Here is a 20,981-nt window from a genome sequence, read left to right as displayed (position 1 = left end):
TGCACTGATTAATCATGAGATACACGTGTTAAGAAAAGTAGCATTTAGCAATATTATTCTTCCATAAGTAGTATAAGTAAAAAGGGGAAGACATAGATTTCCAGTTACTTTAAGAAGCCTGTTGTGTTATTTCCTCTTAGATCTCAGGGTGGTTCTTCCCGTCCTGACCTAATGTTCTGCTCTAGATCTCTCTGGGTCTTTTGTCATGCCGTGAGTGGCCTCACAGAGGCTCATCCCCGCTGCTCTCATCATTATAAACATCAGCAGGACTGCAGCACGCTTTCTTCCGTCTCACTCCTGTCTCTCTGCTCTGTAACATTTACGCCCTGTAACCAGGCCCGATGCGACAAGTTTCCAGCGACAAACAATTTGTGTCCACATTGTAAGCGTAACGGCTGCTTGATGTGACACTGTTGCTTCCGTTCCAAGCGTTTAATGTACAAGGTTCATATTGAGATGTTGGACTGACCCAGTTTTGATACCTCAACTAGCATTGCCTATTACAGAGGACTGATCTGATTCCATCTGTACAAATTAAATTTCATCCTTTCAGCTAACTTTAACAACCATGACCAACACACGGAAACAAATTTGGTTTGGTCAAGTCTAACTGATATCCAATTCTTTTTAAAAAGGTCAGCAGTGCAGAAATGGAGAACCTTTTATTGCTGGTTGCTTGACATGTCGCTTCTGGTTAGAAGTCAGTCTGCAGCAACAAAAACAAGTGCTTTTTCACTCTTGTGATATTTAATCAGTGGAATAATTTAGGTTTCTGTCTTTTTTTTTTTTTTCTCAGGTTATGATGCATTAGGAGACTTGTTGAAGCCCACGGTGACGGTTCACACTCAGGCGCCGGTCATGGCTCATCACACAGGCAGTAAACTGTTGGCCAATGACCTGGATTCATCTCTGGCCAACCTCGTAGGCAGTAAGTCCCTTTTCCTTGCAGCGTTATTGGTCTGTTTGTTTGGCTTTCTTTATTTACTTGGTCATAAGTCCCTGACCTTCAAATTGCGTTTGTGCTACTCTACTGAACAGAGTCAGCAGCCATATGGTGCTATACGCTATGTGTGTGGGTGTTGGACAGAGATGAATTAAACCCAGCTTAGGGGAAATGAATAGGTCTCTGATGCCTCCAGTGCTGTAAGTCTTCCAGTATTACGCTGATGTGGGGCTGTTCTAACAGTCTGTTTCTTTTTCCCCTCTCTCTTTTCAGACCTGCAGTTTGGGGGAACACCAGGCAAAAAGTGAGGATTTACATTTAATTATCTAAATCATTTCAGATTGTAAAGAGAGGCAGCGTCTGGATTTTCTTTGCATGTGTTTGGATACAGGTCTGATATGCAGTGGACTCAGCCTGGAGAGAAGAAGCTGACCGGTGGCACTAACTGGCAGTCAAAGACAATGAGCAGCACCACTGCCTGGAGCCCTGCCCCCTTGCCACCTGCTGCCATGCCACCTGCAGCCATGCCCGTGCCACACATGGTGAGCGCACACACACACACACACACACACACACACATGTTGGCATTTGTGGTTTAAGAAGGCTCTTCATAGGCATAATGGTTTATTCTCTACAAACAGTGTTATTGTCCTACACCAAACCTACCCCTTACAGGAAACGTCATGTATTTTCATGCACATTTGGTAATTTTTTTTTTTTTTTGAGCCTCTTGAATTATGAGGCCGTTGGCAGTGTCTTCATAAACCACCTTCTGGTTGTAATATCTCATTCTCACGTCATTAAACAAATTTGTGTCCCTATAAACCACAATTGCCAACACACATACATGAGCCTAAATATACTTGAACTACCTTTTTAAAATTTGGGGGTCAGCAAGTCATAAAGGCTGCATTTATTTGATGGAAAAATACAAAAACTGTAAAATACTTTTATCCTAAGTTTTCTGAAAATATTTATTTTACTTCAGTCTTCAGTGTCACATCATCAATCAAAAATCTTTCTGATATTCTATATTTGTTGCTCAACTAACATTTATGTTGAAAAGAGTTCTATTTGTTTTTATGTAAATATATTCTATTTATTTTGTTATATTTTTATTCAATACATTTTTTTTGGTTCGTTTCAGAATCTTTTGTATTGATGTAAAAGACTTTACTGTCATCTTGGATCAAATTATTGCATAGTTACTGAATAAAATACATTTGTTTTACTGACCCCAAACCTTTTAAATTGTAGTATACATTCTAACATTACTATTTTATTTTCAATTAGATTTCATTAATGATTGGTTACTTGCGCACTACATTCGTTTGCTTTTTAATAATGGCGCTAAACTGTATATTTGACCAGGCAACTGATTTCTTAATATTTGTGTCACTCGCAGCTGGACTCTTTCTTCTCACATAACAATAATTTACACTTAGTGTTTCATGTCTCTTTTTAATGGTACTGTAACGAAATGTAATGAACAGTCATCATAACAAAATAAACAACTTTTAAAGTATGAATAGGCTTTGTGACTGGATAACAGTGCATTTATCCATTGCTTAATATATACAGACATTCTTGAATATGTAAACATTCTCATTCGCATGCAAACGCAATTTCGAATACTTTTAAACTAACAAACCTGAAGGAATCCATCTGTTGTAATTCTCAGTTCACACTAAATATCCAGATTTCATACACTATAATTCAGAGGGGGGAAAGTTCTTTGCCGTTGTGTTATATTGTGTAGCTTCAAGAAAAACGTGTATGTGTGTGTGTTTCTTGTTCTCAAGCGGTGTGTATTGATCCATTCGGGCAGGTGATGTGTTAGTCTGTTCTGAGACAGGGGTTTTCACTGTTTACATGTGTTTATGGCCACTCTTGTCTCTCTCTCTCTCTCAGGGCATTCAGAGTAGATTGACCTCTGAACCTCTTGAGTTGAGAGAGAGCAGATGTCTGTGAATAACTAACCTTCAATGTCTCTCTTTCTGTCTCTCTCCAACTCTTCTGTGGTCCGCATCTTTCCGGCCCGTTTCTCCTTGTGTCTGACATCTTCAACTCTCTATGCTCTATCTGCTCTGTATGTTTCTGTCTTTCTCTCTATCTCCTTTCTTGTGCTTAACCCAGCAGACTGGAATGTTCTATACTAGTTATGTAAGTACCTCCTATAACTGACAGTTCTATTATTTTGAGTATCGTTTACGAAGGATCGATTCTCTTACACATTGTTATCTCTCTTATTCCCACACATTTCCTTCACTTTCACATTCTCACACCTTATTTCTTGATTTCTATCCTCACCTATTTGGTTCAATGTTAGATTTTTATTAAATTCATGTGAATCGTAGGTGAAAATGGGCAGTTGCGTTTTTTTGGTATCTAAATAAAATTAAATAAAATAAAATACAGTGAAATCCTACCATTTTCAGATTCTTGTTTAATTATTTTGTACATTTTATTTTTACAATTTTTTCCTTGTGTGGATTAAAAAGAAAATCAAAGTTAAAGTATTGTACAGATTTTTAGAAATCGGTGCATTCTTACCTAATGATAATATAATATTAATATATAATTAGCTAATGTATATGGTATTTGGGTGTGTGTGTGTGTGTGTGTGTGTGTGTGTATATATATATATATTTATATTTATGTATACATATGTATATATATATACACAACAACGACCAATTACTATATACATTAATATATATTAATATTATATTATCATTATATGGTCGTTATATATCATACGTACATAATGCATTTGTGTATTATGTAACTTATTTTAGGTTGAGCTTGTTTACCACACTGGGTTTTATGTTTCATGTACTCTTGAGACTAATTAAACAATAGTTTGATGTTTCTCTGTATGGTTTCAGGACGAAAGACCTAAAAGCAATTTTCTCACACTGTGTGAATGGGCTAACAATTTCTACTCTGTGTGAAAAGGCATTTATTGTAGCTTCCAACATCCTCTGACTTCCAAAACCCCCTCTATTCCTGATAAACACAGAGAATGTCATATGTTGATTTCCCTGTGACATATGAATGTTTGTTCGGTCTCTCATGCCCTTTCTGTAGCATTTGATGTATTTCATCTTTTTGGAGCTTTGACTTGCAAAGCAGACTTGTGCAAATGTGTGCGTTTGGGGGCTGCTTTTTACGTAACCTGTTTATGATTCAAAACTGATGAATATAGTACATGCTTTGTGCCAGCGGTCCAGTGCTTCGGTCCATGTTCAGAATAAAGTTTAAAATAAAGATTTAACTTTTAAGTGACCGTTACTCAGGTAAGTCATTGTTTCGAGAAAAGCAATTTCAGACATACTCTTACCGTTCAAATGTTGGTCAGTAAGATTTATTTATTTTTTTATGGTTTGTAAAGGCTGCACTGATTTGATTTTTTTAAAGCAAGCGCTATGTTGTGTAATATTAATTACAAAAGAAGTGCTTTCTATTTTAACATATTTTGAAATGTGATTTATTTCTGTGATGGCAAAGCTGAAATTCTTTGCAGCCAGGCTTCAGCGTCGCATGATCCTTCTGTATTCACTCTAATATACTGATTTTGTGGCTCAAGAAACGTTTATCAGTGTTGAAAACGGTTCAAAAGAAAAGTTAACTTTTGATCAGTTAAATGTGTCTTTGAACGACACAATATAGTAAAACGTCAGTGTTTCTGATATGCATTGTTTTATTTGACTGAGACCAAATGACCAACGCATTTTTTTTTTACTTACTACTTCGGATCCTTGAGTTATATTGTTTTGCTTCAGTGTTGTGCAGTGTTGCATGTGTTGAATGGACCAGCCCAGAAATCAGTGCAGGAGAGTTTAAATACTCCTGACCTGTCATGAGTACAAAAGAGAGTAATTAAACAAGCTCTTTAAATGAACCAGACATGATTAGCGAGCATAGAGCTGTTGAATTGTAGTGTTTGATCAGTGAGTATGCTATTGGTCGTTCGATCAGTAAAGCATTTAGTCATTCAGTGCACTGATGGTTTATTTGCAACCCTTTTTAGGCTCCTGCTCCCATGGCGTTTCCCATGACAACACCTCAAGTGCCTGTGTATGGAATGGTGAGTATTGTGACCTTACAGTGGCTGCATGAATAATTGTGGAGATGAATTAAATGGTTAATAGCTAAAAGAAAATAACGCTGAATGTTGTGTTTGGATGGGTTTAGGTCCCTCCTCAGCTGGGACAGATGGGAGGGGTTCCAGTAATGACCCAACAGCCCATGTTGTACAACCAGCCTGTTCTCAGACCCACTAACCCTTTCAACCCCATCCCTGGAGCCCAGGTACACACACACACACACATACACATTATTAGTCTTTGTCACACACATTTGTCACACACATATTTATCCATGGCACGCTACTGTAATACACCAAACTAGGGCTGCACACATATATATATATATATATATATATATATATATATTTATTTTGTAATTCATTTATTTGTGCAAAAAAAAAAAAAAGCGAGGAAAAAAACAAACTGATCTCATTCAAACTGATTTAATAATGCAGTTCACGTTAATATGTATTATAACTTTTATAATAATTGTAATAATGTAATTGTTAAAAAAAGGAAATTAAAAATTTGGATGGCAGAGTAGGCCTGACATTTTTTTTGTGTGTGTAACTGTAATGTTGAATGGATACTAATTGAATTACTAATTTATTTTACCCAGCAGTAAAAAAATGTTTAATGGATTCATCAATATAAATATGGGTATAAGTGATGCTGGCCTTTATTTGTAGTGACGGATGCTATTAAGAATGTTTAAAATATCACTTTTTTTTTATTTCTGCCTTTGTTGTTTTCGTGTTAATTTGGAGATTTAATGTAAAAATATGTTTATTATCACAGATTTTATTGTTAGGTGCAATTTAATTACAGAAAACCGTTATTCCTTTTAATAATACAGTTGTCAGTCTATTTAAAGATAATGTTATACTTAATATTTTCATAATTTGTAACTTTTTAAATGCAGCATTTTTAAATAGCAATACTAGTCTTTGCTGTTGTATTAAGAATGATGCAATTTCACCGTTATTCAAATTTCATCAGCAGATTTCACTGGTATTATATTTTAACACACACGCACACACACAAAACACACAGCTCCCTGCCTGTGGCAAGTTCACAGATGCTCCATTTACAAGATGTTCAGTGCTGCTGTATTCACACGGTCATTACTGAGCCATTCAGTGCCGTTTTGCTTATTTATAACTCTTTGTGTGTCTTTTTACAGATGCAGTTCATGTAAGTAGCACTTAAGCAGAGCGCCAAACAGGACAGCTGAAAAGAACAAGAAGCTAGTGAGAGGAGGATCCGACTACCACCAAATAAAAGGAGATCGAGACCAAAAGAAAGAGCGTGCATATGGAGAGGAATGTGTTTGTGTCAAGAATGCTTACCTCACTGTCTGAAACGGCTCACCCAACACACACACACACACACACACACACACACACACACACACACACACACACACACCCCAGATGAGAGCGCATACACTGTCATTTTTCATCTGAGGTTCATTTCTTTCCTGGGGCACAGTGTCTACTGGCAGGTGTTATACATCATAGAAATAGTGGATTTTATTGCAGATATTAAATTACCATGTACATAGCACTCTTTTTCTTTTTTTTTATTCCTAATTAATATAAATTAGATCTAAAGCCCAACACAATGGACTTCCTGTTACTGTCATCTTTTGCTTCATTACGAAGATGCCCATGCTGAGTTCGGGAAAACGGTGAATGTCAAAGTAAATCCCCTGAATAGTGCAGCTTACTACATCATAAACATGTTTAAATGGCTCATTAACACAATGCCCCGGCTTCTCATTTCAGAACAAGGAAAGAATTTGACCCCTTATGTAAGGTGCCCTGCACCCTCAAGCACTTTACACATGCATTTATGTGTAACCTAATATATAACATTGAGCTGGTCTCTTATAACTACAACGTTAGTCGTCTAATGGTAACAGATAACGTTACTGTTACTGCTGGTTACTGTTCAAAATGGTCAGTCAATCCTTATTTGTTTATAATGTTTTAAAGGTTTCCGTTTCAGTCGTGATGGTGGTCTTGCACATACATATGCACGCATTGGTGTTATTGAGCCACATGAAGAGCCCTCTCTCACTGGCCTCCCACCTTGTTTTGTCACTCCAAGGACACTGATAAAAACATATCTGCTCCCGCTCTTCTGTGTTAACCAAACATATCACGCATTTATGACTACATCTCACACTCTAAACCCACTCCCCATGTACCACCCTCCCTGGGAGCGGGTGACCGGAAGCATCGGAGAAGGGTACAGGGCATGTGGTGTAGCCCTATTCAAAAAAAAAAAAAAATCTGTTTTTAATGAGGGTTTTGTTTAAGCCTATGTTTTTTTTTTTTTTTTGTTTTTGTTGTTTTTCTAGAAAGCATGTTATATATATATATTATTATTATTATTGTTATTATTTTTAATTTTTTTCAGAAAATGACATGACTCATGATCTGTTTTATGTTGCCAAATTATGTACATTTGTGATTCAAGAAATGCCATAAGCTAGCTCTTGTACTCTGCGCCTGACAGCGCGGTTCGTTCTCTGAAGGACGTGCGTATTGGTGTTTGCCAACTTTGGAACCAAAATCAATAGCTAAAATCTACTTTTAGTCTGTTTTTGTGCAGTTCCTCGCAATACGGGGCGCTGTTAACAGGGTATCTTTATTTTTTGCTTGTGCAGCCAAAGTATTTTCGGTCTTTCTGAAATCCCTTTAACCCTTTCTAGAACTTCAGCTTTCACATCATCCCATAATTCCTGCTTTGTTTCTTCGTGCTACATTTAGTTTTTCCTTCTGCATATACTGATGGAACATTACTGGAGATGTGGAGTGGTTGCAGTTGTGCTATAGTGCTATAATGAGCTCCAAGAAGCTGTGCTTTACAGTGAATTTTTTATTTTTATTTTTTAAGTCTTACTGATTTTTAAAATAAAATGGCTTCATGGAGCTTATTGCCCCTTTTTTTTTTTTTTTTTTTTTTTTTTTTTTTTTATGATCACTACCTTTCGCTGGTAAGGTTTTGGAACGTAAACACACAGCAACAAACATTTAATAATTTATTGGTAACAAATAATAATCCTTCCTGTAAGCAATGCAGTTCTTCTGCAGTGTTTAGCAGAATAGTTGCCAAGCAATGCAGATTTAGTAATATTGATATAATGAGGTCACAGGTGTGCGTTTAAAGAGCTGATCAAGGAATGGAATTTTCCGTTTTGTAAGAGATTGTGATTTTTTTGTAGTGGCACGTGTTATAAAGAGGTTATGACTTGTTTATAACAGTCTGTCTTAAATCATCAGAATGGTTTTAGAAATGTGTAAATAAGACATCCTTTCATCGGTCACTTGCACAAGGTTCAGCTCACTTACAAAGATAATCCACCCAAAAATGAAAATTCTGTCATCATTTACCCACTTTGAATTAATTCCAACCCTGCATGCACTTATTTCTTCTGCTGGACATGAAAGCGTGCTTTTGTGTTTCACAGAAGGTCAGACATACGCGTTTGGAGCTCCGTTAGGGTGAATAAATGCTGACAAAATCTTTCCTTTTTAATTCTGAATCTGACTTTCCATCAGTTCAAGTGTGGTCATTGCTTTTGTGTTGTTAAAGCCATCCTCTACTGCAAGTTTTATATTGTTGCTGTAATGCGTGTGACCGCCTGCCCTTCTGTTTGTAGAAACAATGTGCATCGTGTTTCTCTGCTTGCTTAATTCTGTGCGAGTGCGCGAGTCGGTTACTAATTCTTCACTGAGCGTCTCTTAACATGCTTGTGAGTTTATTCTCCTTTGAGCGCCGTCAGGGGGTCCGACAGGTTCAGACTGAACGCTTTTTATATGCAGGCTCAATGTTGATGCTCTCTCTGGGTTTGCAAGGTAACGGGGCGCAGAGGAGCGATGCTGTTTAATTAGGATCTATTCTATTATCCCGTCACCGGAGGCTTGAAGTGTGTGTAGCGAGAGAGTGAATGTATGATTGTGAGCTTCAGGGAGGGTGAAAGATCTCAAGATGTACAAGGGTGCTATCATGAGCCAGGGTTTCCATGGTAATCTCCAGTTTCTGGTCCTTGGTACAGGTCTGTGAGCACAGCAGCATTTGTCTTCTTTTTTTTTTTTAATATTATTAAAAACCCTGCATGCATTAACAGCCCATGCTGTGGTAAAGACTGTCTGAAGATGCAAGTTTCTTTGGCAACCTAGTGCTTTTGGATAACCTATAGGCTTGTTGACTTGTTTCACTGGCAACGGGTCATGATTGCTTTCTCTCTGACACACCAAAGGCTTTTTTTCGAACTTTGTTTTGCTGAGTTGAGGCGTTCAGGGAACGAGCTTTCATTTTTGTTTAGAATCCCATGCTATGCACGGAAACGTTCTTGCTTTCACAGCTCCCCCTTGTGGTTACTGTTTGTCATCTTTTATATAAACAGCTGTTAGCGTTCTGTTAGCTGTTTATGGGGCGGTTGTGCACACAAAGCAAATGTCTGAGTGTATTGGACTCATCGCTCTACTTTCATCCTTTATTTTAGAGCTGAAGAGCAGCCAGCTCTGGTGTACTTCTAAACTACTTAGCCTGATTTTATACATCTCGGCTCGACTCATTAGCTGGCCTGGAATACTCAGCTCAGCAGCGGCCTTTCAGAATTGATGTGTCAGCTTGTGGCGCACGTCTCAGACCTCTAGTGGGGATTCTTGGTGTTCAGGGTCCTTTTCACCTTCGTGCTGTCATGGAGCTCTCCTGGCTTCTTTGGCTTTAGTGTTTTTGTTTGATGTGGGCTATTTGTCTGCTACACTTTTATTACCATCTTTTTGTCCTTATTTTCCTGTTACAGAGATATATGCAGTATATTTAGAAATATGTATTCGGTAGAAGCGCCATCATCCCTGTGTATCAGCCCAGGGGAGCAATGCAGCAACAATTTTTTTTTTCTTTTATCCATTTATCATCTAATGCCACAAAAGGAGAACACAAAACCTCCATGTTTATGCCTATTTCCCCACTGTACTATTATAATTTTTTAATTTTTTGGTAATTTATTTATGCAGACCATAAGGAGTTTATCCAGCATGGTGAAAATGAAAAGCAGAAATTGTGGGATTGTGTTTAACATTTTTGTCTTTCATTTTGTCTGACATTCATTCACATAAATAAAGTCCCTTTTTATTCCTGAGTTGTTGGTTATTTTTTTTTGTTTGGTTTCATTCTGTCTGTCATCCTATTCATTAAGTTTTATCCCAAGCAGGAAAATCACTGCCCTCGAGTTCATTTTAGGTGTCCGGCTCTTTTGTTTTCTCTTCTCCGGCCTCTTGAAATTGCACTTCATTCCTGCCTCACGGCCCATAATGCAGGGTTTTTACAGTATGAACGCACGTTTTAAATACCTGGTCAAATTTTGTGTAGTGCCGTGTTGTGTTGTTTTCTCGTCTGTCAATGTGATTTCTGTTGAATCTATTGCACGAGTTTCACTGCAACAGGAACCACCTGATTTTTTTCTTTGTAGCACTTTTTGACAGTTGACTCTGAAACAGGAAAATCAACCAATGTTTCTTTGTGTATCTCTTCTGTTTTAAGACCAACTTCAACTGTTTAGAAGTTGTCCAAACAGTGAAACGTGTATGTGGATGTGGTTATGATGTTTGGAAAAGGATGTACAGCAACACCTGCCATATTGTGTTCCTTTTTTCCCCAATTTCTCACCAAGTCTTTGGCTGTTCGGTCCATCTAAAAGATAAAATGGTTCGGTGACCGTTTGCCATCATGGCGCGAAGGTAATTCCTGGACAATATGGCAATGCATTTCACTAGTTACTAGTTACTAAGTAACTAAATCTGGTTTGGGTCATTCACTTGCTCTCAACTCTTCTGAAGGTTGTGGTCTGTGATTTGAAGCTGTGACTAGTGATGTTCTCTTCTATATAAATGATTTGAGCTCCACCACGTTCTGTACCATTGGGGAAAAGGAATCAGACATGTCTGGTTGTGCTTGTACATCAGCGCTCTCAAGTCTGGTAGGACGCTTGTATCGGTTGTCAGCGAAACCTTTAATCTGTAACTAAACCTGAATCAAACACCCTCTTCTTCGACTTTTCATCTGCGACTGCCTTTGGTTTCCCCGTGAGCTTCATGAACCATGCGGCACTGGTTGAAGTCAATGATCTTATGATACCAGTCTCTCCTGAACTGTCGTTTGTACGCCTGCAATGAGATGCTCAACCCAGGACCAAGAGACCTGATGGATTTAACTCCATTTTCTTTCGATCGCTTTATAATTTGTACCTGTTTTCTTGCATGTTTTTGTATCTGACATGCCTGGGAAAGTTTCACAGTTCCATGTAACGTTTGCAAAGTTCTATTAAATATGGTGCTGTTTTTTAGTAAGCAGTTGTTGTCGTAGTGATGGACGGGTTCTGTGTATATCTGTTATTTTTTATGATTTATCAGTGGTTGGTTGTGCTGATCTGGTATGTTATATTCCTCCTTGCGATTTTTGCTTGAGTCAGTTTTTGTAAGTTCTTTCATTCTTTCTGTCTCGGTCTCTGTTTTGTTGTCTGTATTTGTGAAGAAAATTTATGGTTGCAAGCCTCTAACCTGAACCATGAGTGAATGCCTTGTGAATAAATGGATTTAACGCTCGCGCTCACCGGTTTCTTAATAAAGGACATTTTTAACAGATTTGATTTATTTGACTTATTCCGAATGTCTATTAATATTCATCTGCACAGTCAGTTGTTGTTCTAGACTCCATTCCTCAAGGTTTCTCGTTTGCAGTTTATTAATTGGAATGCATTACTATTTTAGTTTGTGCCTGTTTTGAAAAGTATAAAAATTAAAAAAAAAAAAAGTATAAAACTGCATCTTCCACAATTTTTTTTTTAACTCATGTGTATTACATTAGACAACATATTAAAAATTGCATATGTAGAAATTAAATATGCTGTATATTAAAAAAAAAAAGCTTTAGTATAGTTTTGGTGTATTGTGTGGCATTTGTTGTTGGATTAATGATTCAGCTGTGTCCCCTGCCCCCTCTGTAGACCCCAGGAATGTCACACTTTCAGACAGACCCCAACAGCTGTAAGGAGGGAGAGAGAGAGAGCACATGGCACTGGCTATTTTTAGTTCATTCAGACTAGAACATCTCTCCTTCTTTCTCTGGACGTGGCTGTTCCTTCTGGATCTCTCCTCGGCTGAAAGTTCTGGATAAGTTTCACAGCGGCTGCACGAGTTCATAAGTACCCGAGACGAGCACAGGACAGAGCGTATAAAGAAGGAAAAGAGTCCAGCGATAAAGTCAACCTAAATACCTAACAGGCCAACATGGCTCTACTGTGTTACAACAGAGGCTGCGGGGATCGATTTGACGCCGACAAAAACTCAGATGGTACGATTTTAATCCATTTACTTTTCATCAGTATATAGCCTATAGAATGTAAAGCTTAATATCTTGAATGTGTGTGTATATATTAAAATTTTTCATGTGAAGGTCATGGCTGATATTACAGGGCTATCAAAAATAGCCAAAATGTAAAGTTTAGCCACTTGAAAGAGGACTGCTTTATCACTTTCTGTAGCTACCTGTAAAACAACTGTTTTGGAAATAATAATAAAAAACAAAATGCATTCATATATATGAGCTGACAGCTGGTTGCAGTGTGAATGAGATCCGCTGTCTTCAGAGACTCTAGGCCGGAAATGAACAGATTTCATTTTGCAGTTTTATTTACACATTCGGAAATTGTAGAAAAGGTGATTTTAGACCGTGTCTGTTCTTCGGGGTTTCTCGGATCCGTGAAGTCTCGAGCACATTTGGAGGTGTTCTGATCAAATCAAATGTTATTTCCATAAATGGCTCCTCTGCAGAGCAAGTCTCTGTATTGCGTCCTGTTATTAAAAAAAAATTAGTAATGAGGATGGACTTGTGTAGATAAATAACTCCTCCTAACCTTATTTTCTCTGTCATCCCTTGAAGATGCCTGCCAGTTTCACCCCGGAGTGCCAATCTTCCACGACGCCTTAAAGGTGAGCTCAGACGTGTCTGGCAGTCTTTTTGTTTAGACAGCGGCGCCGTCTGCTCGTTTCTGTCTTTACTTGATAAGCGCGTCGCTGGCGTGTTTGCCTGCTTCTTAGGGAGCCTAATGTTCGTGTTTTTGTTTTATTTTGTTCTTGGCCGTCTGATGTGTTTGTTTGTATGGGTTTTTGTCCTCAGGGCTGGTCCTGCTGTAAAAAGAGGACGACAGATTTCTCGGAGTTCCTGTCAATCAAGGTATGCTAATAGTATGCTAATCGCGACGGTTTCATCTCGCGCCGCTGTTCACGCGCTGCACGTGCGGCAGCAAGTCACAGACTCCAACAAAGTGACTAAATATCTGAAAACCTTACCTTTTAGATACCGCAAGTAGGCCTGTAAGTGAACATTTGCTGCTGTTTACAAAATCTGTAACAATTTACAGTAAGACCCATTAATTAGCATTCATCGGTGTATTAGCTAACAATGAGCAATACATTTATTAATCTTTGTTGACGTTAATAAAAGTACAGCTGTTCATTGCTAGTTCATGTTAGCTCGCCCATAACTTAATATTAGCAAATATAACTTTGGATTTTGACAGTGTATTAGTAAAGATTTAAATTAACATGAAGTTGGATTAATACATGTTTTAAAACGAGTATAGTGTAGTACAGTAGTATTTTATAGTCCATGTTAACTAGAGAAGATAACTAAACATTATAACCTCATAAAATTATAAGGTTATATCTGCATTCTGAGCAGTTTTGAGACATTCAGAACCCTTTTTTTATTTTCTAAAAAAATAAGGCCAAAAATGTACACGGCTTACAAAAGAAACAACACATAATGTAAATAAGATTTCACAGAATAAGAATATGTTAATAACTCCATTTTGACAAAAATGTCAGATATAACCTTATAATTCTAAGGCAACGTAATATTAATAAATGGAACCGTATTGTAAAATGTTACTACAAAAATCACTTAATTTTCTATGGATTAAACTGATCATAGATTGCTAAACGTCGTACAAAAATTAATTCATGATATAAATTTTATTAGCTGAACTGGACCTGCTTGCAAAGTGTTATAAAATATACCATTATAATGAAGTCCAAAGCAATTGATTTAAATGATGATTTTTAATTTAATTTCATTGTGGAAAAATCATTTCTTTTATACTTGGAATACTAGAATCTTGTCTGTCTTCACTATAAATAAAGGTCAGTGATAGTTTAATATTTACGCTAATTAATTTACATCCAAGTTTAAAATTCTCTTCTTTTTTTTAAATGAAAAGTATAATTAAAATAAATTTGAAGTCTCTGCCTCCTAGTTTAAAACCACTGATTTAATAAAAACAAAAACAAAGCATGTAGAAATTGAATTTGCTAGCATTCAGACGTTCACATATTTACGTTCATTAAGTAGAAGCTTTTATCAAAAGTGACTTATCAAATACCGAATTATCATGTAGCAGCCAGTGTTAGCAGTAGCGAATGTCAAGGACTGAGAAAAGCTAGAACAGATGTGTGAACTCAGAAATGAGTAATTATACTACAAATAGCTGAACTAATCGCGGAGCCGTAATCTCAAACGTGTAATTCATCTGCTCTGCGTCTGATAATTATTTTCTCCCAGTCACATGTTGATCGGCACGTTCTGCTTTCTGTGCATGTCCTCTCAGGGTTGCACTCGCGGGCGCCATAGTAACGAGAAGCCCGAGGAGCCTCTGCGGCCAGAGGTGACGTCTGACAAGGGAGACGTGAAGCGCCACAGTGGAGGGGAAATTATCTACCAGGGACCCAAATCTGCAGAAGCCCTGGAAAAAGAGAGACCCAGGTATACCGAGTCGCAATGTGTTCTGTTTCACGAACCAACTCCACGCTCTGAATACAGAATTTGTTTTCTTTCTCTGAAGCCCTCCTTTGTCCGTTTCTCTCCCAAAAAAAAAAGAAGCGCGGCTCCTTCTGACTGTTGAATAAAAACAGACAGTGACATGTTTTCCGATTCCCTCCTTCACAGCTCAGACGAGCCAAAGACAAAGCTGCAGGTGAAGATCGCTCCCTCTCTGGCTCAGATCGCTGAGAAAATGGAGATCACTGAGAGGGAGAAGAGAGAGAAGCTGGGTGAGGAAACACAAGAACGTTCATACTGATGCACTGATGCTTTACTGCTTTTGACCAGCACCAAAATAAACATGAGCTTTAAAATAAATCGATAACAATGCATTCAAACTAAGCTCATGTTAATATTAGCAACTTTTGCAGATAGTTATTCACAAAATGTATTGCGCTCGGCACAAATATTGTTTAATAATGTTGCAGCCCAACAGAAGTAAAAAAAAAAAACGTTAAAATTAATTGATGAGGTGCATTCGTTTTAATAATGGGTTAATATTAATATGATGGTTCAATACTGTTAATCGTATGAATAAGGCAAAAAGGCTAAATGATATTGATAAATAAAAGCCTTAATCTTTTCATACCATAGCATTGACATTATAATTTAATAAAATAAAAAAAATATGAATAAAGGGTATTAATCGTCACAGCCAATAATTTACTTTAGCACAAATGTTGCGAGTTTGTATTTAATATAGTCCTAATAAGGAGAATAATTGATAAATGAAGCTAAAACCGTTAACAAAAATAATTTACCTGAAGCTAAATAAATGTGAAATGGAATAAAATAAAATATATTTTCTAGGTATCAACGTTTAGTTTAACTCTTATTATTATTATTATTATTATTACCAAAAATGTAACTAAAGTTAAAGCAGAAAACATCAAATTTTAATCCAATTTAATATACTAACAAACTATAAAATATGAATGGTACTAAAATAACACTGATCCGAATCATATTTATTTCTGTGGTGTTTTGTTAATTTTTTTTTTTTTTGGATGGAGGGCATATTTATAAATTAATTTATGTATAGCTATTTTAACTAAATATTCAAAATATCATGAGTTTAACTGTTATCAGCTTTTTTTGGTTTCACAGGTCTAGTGAAGTGTTATGTCTCATGCATTCATGTTCTGCCGAAGCTCATTTCAGTCCTTTATGTTAGTTATTGGTCTGTCGTCCGCCTGTCTTTACTCTGTCACCTACAGTAGGACTTTTTCTGTTTTTCTTCCTGTGGTTATCTTTCTCCTGTCACTCTTTATGTCTAATCTCTTCCCGCTCGCTGTCCCAGAGAGTCAAGTCATGGTGGTTGGGGTGAAGTGCAAGAATGCGGGATGCAAAACAGTAGGTGCTCATGTACAACAAACAAATATACAAAATATACAGTGCATGCCATCTAGTGGCCATAATAAAGAAAGACAGCGCTTTAAGGAATAGTAAAAACCGTCAAGTTCGAGTACTTCCAAAATCTGCATGAATTTCTTTGTTCTGCTCAACACAAAGGAAGATATTTTGAAGAAAGTAACCAGGCTGTTTCGGGTCACCATTTGACTCCCAGGATGTTTTTTTCTGCTACGGAAACGATGTAATTGTGCTACTGTGAGTAAATGATGTCAGAAGGACAGGAGGAGCACAAACTGACTCTACTTCATCTTTTTTTTTACCGGTGTAACGTAAATGTAAATGGCCCCAGAGCAGAAGATGAGCCAGAATTAATGAGTAAAGCCACGGGTTCAGATCCCTTCCTGGGATTTGACCTTAATGCCTTCTGTTAAAGCTCTCCATCATCTTTAATGGATTAGTTTGCTGAAATCCCAAAAGTTCATCATGTTAATTACTCAGCGGAGCCATTCTTTAGTCCGCGTGAGAACTAAACCTGGGTGTCATTCACAACTCAATTAATCACTTAAGCGTAGTTTGTCTTTTTCGTGTGTTATGAATCCGCTATGAGCACGCGATCATCGACGGTTTGAAACGTCACCAGGAATTTAATTTAGACATTTCATCAAACGTCATTTTTTTTAAACTGATCCAGACTTTGAAGCGCAGATTCTAATTCATCCCCCGTGGAAACTGAAATCTAATCTCTTGAAGTAAAAGGAAGACAATTCTTCATTTCTGAATCATGCTAGGTCTCTAGACTGTTAAAAAAAGCCTGTAAAGACATAATATTGGTTCTCTTTTGTCAGAGTTAATGGTGTTTTTTTTTACTGCCAGAGAGACAGACAGACAGACAGCACATATAGCTCTGTTACAGCTTCCTGCTCATTTATCTATTTGAATGAGTAGAAAGATGAGTGTATTTTCAGGTGTGAAGGCAGTAAATGGATGACAGGGAGCTTGTGCTGAGTTCAGGTGCATCAGCGCTATAAAGTTTGTCTTTTGTAAATGTGTTGAGCTGTGAGTGTTTCTCTGGACCAGAGATGCCTTTCTTTAGTTTGAGGTACATCGGTGTTGACTCTGATGATCAGTTCAAACGCTTTGATGGTTTGTGTTCAGATCTACCAGGGTCCCCAGACAGATGCAGAGATGTGCAGATATCATCCCGGGGTGCCCGTCTTCCACGAAGGGTAAGAAACCTATGCTGTTTGGGTCTTCGTTTGGTCTACATGCATACAGTAACCTGTTCTGAATCTTTTAAATATTTTACAGTACAAGCATGATCTGATTTCATAAAGCCTCTGATCTGTATTCATATTTAATGTTGTGTTCTTAACATCGTCAATTAAATATGTTTTTATGATGCGATGGTTCATATTTGCCGATCACCGTCTAGATATAAATACTGGAACTGCTGCTGCATAAAAACCACTGACTTCAACGCCTTCCTGGATCAGAAGGGCTGCACCACTGGAAAACACTGCTGGATCGCCAAACAGGTGACGGCTAATGGACTTTTGTGAGCGCCGTCAGGGGATGTTGTTATTTACATGGACACGCGCTGTATGATGAAGAACAGTCATCGTGAACGCTGTATGTCGTGTTTGCTCTGCAGGACAAAAAGAAGGTGGCTTGCAGGCATGATTGGCACCAGACAGGAAAGCAGGTCGTGGTCACGATCTACGCCAAGAACTCCAGTCCAGAGCATTCCTACGTGGAGGCGAACCGCACAGTGGTGAGTTCAAAGCGACCTTTAGAAACCACATCAGCATCTAATGTTCTCTTTGTCCAGAAATACATTTGTTTTCTTTGTTTTGTCTCTGTCAACCTGCAGTTAACATGCCACATTCAGTTTGAGGGGGACAAAGTGTTTCATAAGGACATCCACTTATGGGGGGTAAGATACATTCACACACTCTTATGATTTATCAATATACTTCATAAACTAAAGTGATCTTTTTTTAGTGCATAAACAGTTTTTGAAATTCCATGTGCTTTTGTCATTTTTTATATTTTAATTATTTTCTTCTTAATTACTAATGTGTTAGTCTACTAAATTGTTGGTTTTACTATACAATTTTTGAAGCATTTTAAGCAGGTTTTGTATATATATATATATATATATATATAAAAACATTTTATATATATATATATATATATATATATATATACACACACACACACATATACATATACATTATATATATATATATTAGTAAAACCACTATTCCTATTGAGATCACCTTTAAACTAAACGTTGAATAAATTCTGAATAAATAATTACTTTCTATAAGTCAGACTTCTGTGTGCTGTTTTCGTAGGTGATTGACGTGAAGAGCAGTTTTGTGAACATGGTGCCCTCTAAAGTTGAAGTGACCATGCGGAAGGCTGATGCTGTAGCCTGGGGGAAGCTTGAAGACCCCAAACACAAACCTGAGCCAGAGGTCACCGACCAGATGAACACCGAACAGGAAGACGTCAAACCCGACTGGTACATCTCAGATGATGACATCAGTGAGTCCGACTGGGAAGACGAAGAGGAGGACCAGAAAGAGAGTGAGGAGAAAAAAGAAGAAAAACAGGCAGACGATGGACCCCCTGAGCTAGAAGAGCCTGCTGCTGTCCCCCCAGAAAAATGAACATTTTATTCTGAGCTTATGGATTTGTTTACAAGATCACATGGGATTTATGCAAACATGGGACTGCTGCTTTCAAGTAGTTGGCTTTTTTTTTTTTTTTAAGTTTCTCTCACTGTTTTTCTGCTAAAATATATTTTACTACATTTTATTGTGTGCTTAAAGGTTAGAGAAGTCTTAAAACTTGTCATCCAGTTTTGCACACCGTCACAGGAATTTTTGAAAATATCACTTTAAAACATTTTAAATAACTGTGTGTTATATTTGAAAAGGTAATTTATTCATACGATTGGGAAGCTGAATTTTCAGCATCATTACTTCCAGTCTTTAGAGTCACACAATCATTTCTAAAATCGTTCTAGTGTGCTGATTCATGTTGTGCTATTTGATATTTAATTTCTTTTTCAGGATTCTCTGAATTTGTAATCGCAAACATCTTACCTCCAACTTTTTACTGGCAGATTTTCAGCATTAAAATTAATTTGTTAATAAACGGAACCGTCTAAACTCTCATACTGTGTTTATTCTGCCAAACCACGGTAATGAAGTGCAACAGAACAAACAGCAATGGCCACACTTTATTTTTGCGTCAACAGCAACAATCCTGAAGTAGATGATTGCAGTCAGACAAGAGTCCAAGGCCATGGAAGCTTGACTGCAACCCATATGGCAAAATACTTTAAATAAAAAGGATAAATAATACAGCTTAAAAGTAAACAGTAGTCTTGACGATGAAGAGGATCAGTACCTGTTTTGGTTCTTTTTCTCTGTTCAAAGAAAAAATTAAAAAATACATTTTCATAAAATCATTGCCTTCCTCCCGTACCTGATGACCACAGTCATAACCGATGTGCTGATACGCAGAGATGCTGAAAGTAACGTCAATCCAAACTAAACGGCACGCAGCAACAATTCATCACAGATGAGAAAGTTTGAAACAAACACATGCAAAATGATAAGAAAAAAATACAGTCCAACTTTTGAGGGGCAAAAATCAGCACCTAGACTGTCCATAAACGTTCATATCGAGACCGTATTCGCAATTATCTTTTGGTTTTTACAGAGCAATACTGTTAGACTTTGGCTCACAACGATCAAGAAAACAATTAAGGTGTCCAGTATTGTGTATGTTATTTCTTTCAATGGAGAAATGTTACACTGTACCCTCTGTTGATAAATACTGTTTGTGATCCACACATCAGGCGAGTTCAAGTTTTGCTTTCCCTCAGGGCTACCACGTACAGACTGACCCCGAAAAGGGCCGACGGTTGAATAACATTCAGAAATTGGATTATATACTGTCTTATATGTAACACATCTCATCGCAGGTTTCCCGTGAACGAGATACCAGTTTTCATATGATGAAACAAAATGCACAACCTTTTAAGTTAGCTTTTTTTAAACATTTGTTTTCTATATTAAAGTGCAAGGCGAGATAAAATACATCTTGAAATGTACGACATACAGCATCACTTTCTTTCACGAGATTTCCCTGCAGAAAAAAAGTAAAGAAACAGCTCACTTTAAACCACTGCGCTTCATTTACTCACTTGGCACAAGAGATACGGCACTGAAGCTTCTAGAACGACGGCTCAATTGACACACTAGTGATACACCATCACGACTTGGCTGACGATCCGAGAGTAAAAAGAAAAAGTAGACCTTTTTTTTTCTGCATAAGGGCATGAAAGGCATGCAGAAACTAGACGGTCTTCGATAGAGCGATACAGAGACTAGATGCAGGTTAACTATTCAGCCAGTTTGTCGAATAATACAGGTCCACCATACATTCATTTATCAGGATATTCCTTTTTTTTTTTTTTTTGCACGTGTGTTTAACTGTCTTCATTTTAATACAGTTGTTTTATATGATTTAGTTTGTTCCTTTCTTGTTGTTCAGGTGGCGGGCCGAAGAAATGTCTCGTTTTTTTTCCACTTTGGAAAAGAAGAAGATTTTGAGAGAAAGTTTGTGTCTGACGGCTTGAATACTAAGAAACAAAGAAAAAGTAGCAAGATCGTAAAATAAGT

General features: G+C 37.3%; 2 protein-coding genes across 9 annotated transcripts in view; both read left to right on the top strand.

Moving 5' to 3' along the window:
• Positions 1 to 11,693, top strand: part of si:ch211-200p22.4 (phosphatidylinositol-binding clathrin assembly protein) — a 49,647-nt gene extending 37,954 nt beyond the window's left edge. For 4 of the 8 annotated variants that reach the window (XM_043243794.1, XM_043243787.1, XM_043243792.1 and 1 more), the window contains 7 exons: positions 797 to 928; positions 1,217 to 1,247; positions 1,335 to 1,485; positions 3,080 to 3,106; positions 4,977 to 5,033; positions 5,141 to 5,257; positions 6,218 to 11,693. In XM_043243794.1, the coding sequence (XP_043099729.1) occupies positions 797 to 928; positions 1,217 to 1,247; positions 1,335 to 1,485; positions 3,080 to 3,106; positions 4,977 to 5,033; positions 5,141 to 5,257; positions 6,218 to 6,232 (530 nt within the window). In that variant the 3' untranslated portion in view covers positions 6,233 to 11,693. The remainder of the gene's footprint in view (positions 1 to 796; positions 929 to 1,216; positions 1,248 to 1,334; positions 1,486 to 3,079; positions 3,107 to 4,976; positions 5,034 to 5,140; positions 5,258 to 6,217) is intronic. The other 4 variants (XM_043243788.1, XM_043243790.1, XM_043243796.1 and 1 more) reach the window with 2 other exon arrangements.
• Positions 11,694 to 11,935: 242 nt separating this feature from the next.
• On the top strand, positions 11,936 to 20,981 carry LOC122348397 (cysteine and histidine-rich domain-containing protein 1-like). The gene is made up of 11 exons (XM_043243797.1): positions 11,936 to 12,402; positions 12,991 to 13,040; positions 13,228 to 13,284; positions 14,717 to 14,871; positions 15,055 to 15,158; positions 16,229 to 16,281; positions 17,437 to 17,507; positions 17,714 to 17,816; positions 17,933 to 18,052; positions 18,152 to 18,214; positions 18,639 to 20,981. The coding sequence occupies exons 1-11, from the start codon at positions 12,339 to 12,341 to the stop codon at positions 18,954 to 18,956; spliced, it is 1,158 nt and encodes a 385-aa protein (XP_043099732.1). The 5' UTR covers positions 11,936 to 12,338; the 3' UTR covers positions 18,957 to 20,981.

The sequence above is a fragment of the Puntigrus tetrazona genome, chromosome 7, assembly GCF_018831695.1.
Source record: "Puntigrus tetrazona isolate hp1 chromosome 7, ASM1883169v1, whole genome shotgun sequence".
NCBI classification, from domain to species: domain Eukaryota; kingdom Metazoa; phylum Chordata; class Actinopteri; order Cypriniformes; family Cyprinidae; genus Puntigrus; species Puntigrus tetrazona.
This window is presented reverse-complemented; position numbering and strand designations above follow the sequence as displayed.

Coding starts and splice junctions, on each gene's coding strand:
- LOC122348397 (XM_043243797.1), top strand. CDS start 12,339: ATGGCTCTACTGTGTTACAACAGAGGCTGCGGGGATCGATTTGACGCC. Junction 13,041..13,227: donor TCTTCCACGACGCCTTAAAG/GTGAGCTCAGAC, acceptor TTTTGTCCTCAG/GGCTGGTCCTGCTGTAAAAA. Junction 16,282..17,436: donor AGAATGCGGGATGCAAAACA/GTAGGTGCTCAT, acceptor GTTTGTGTTCAG/ATCTACCAGGGTCCCCAGAC.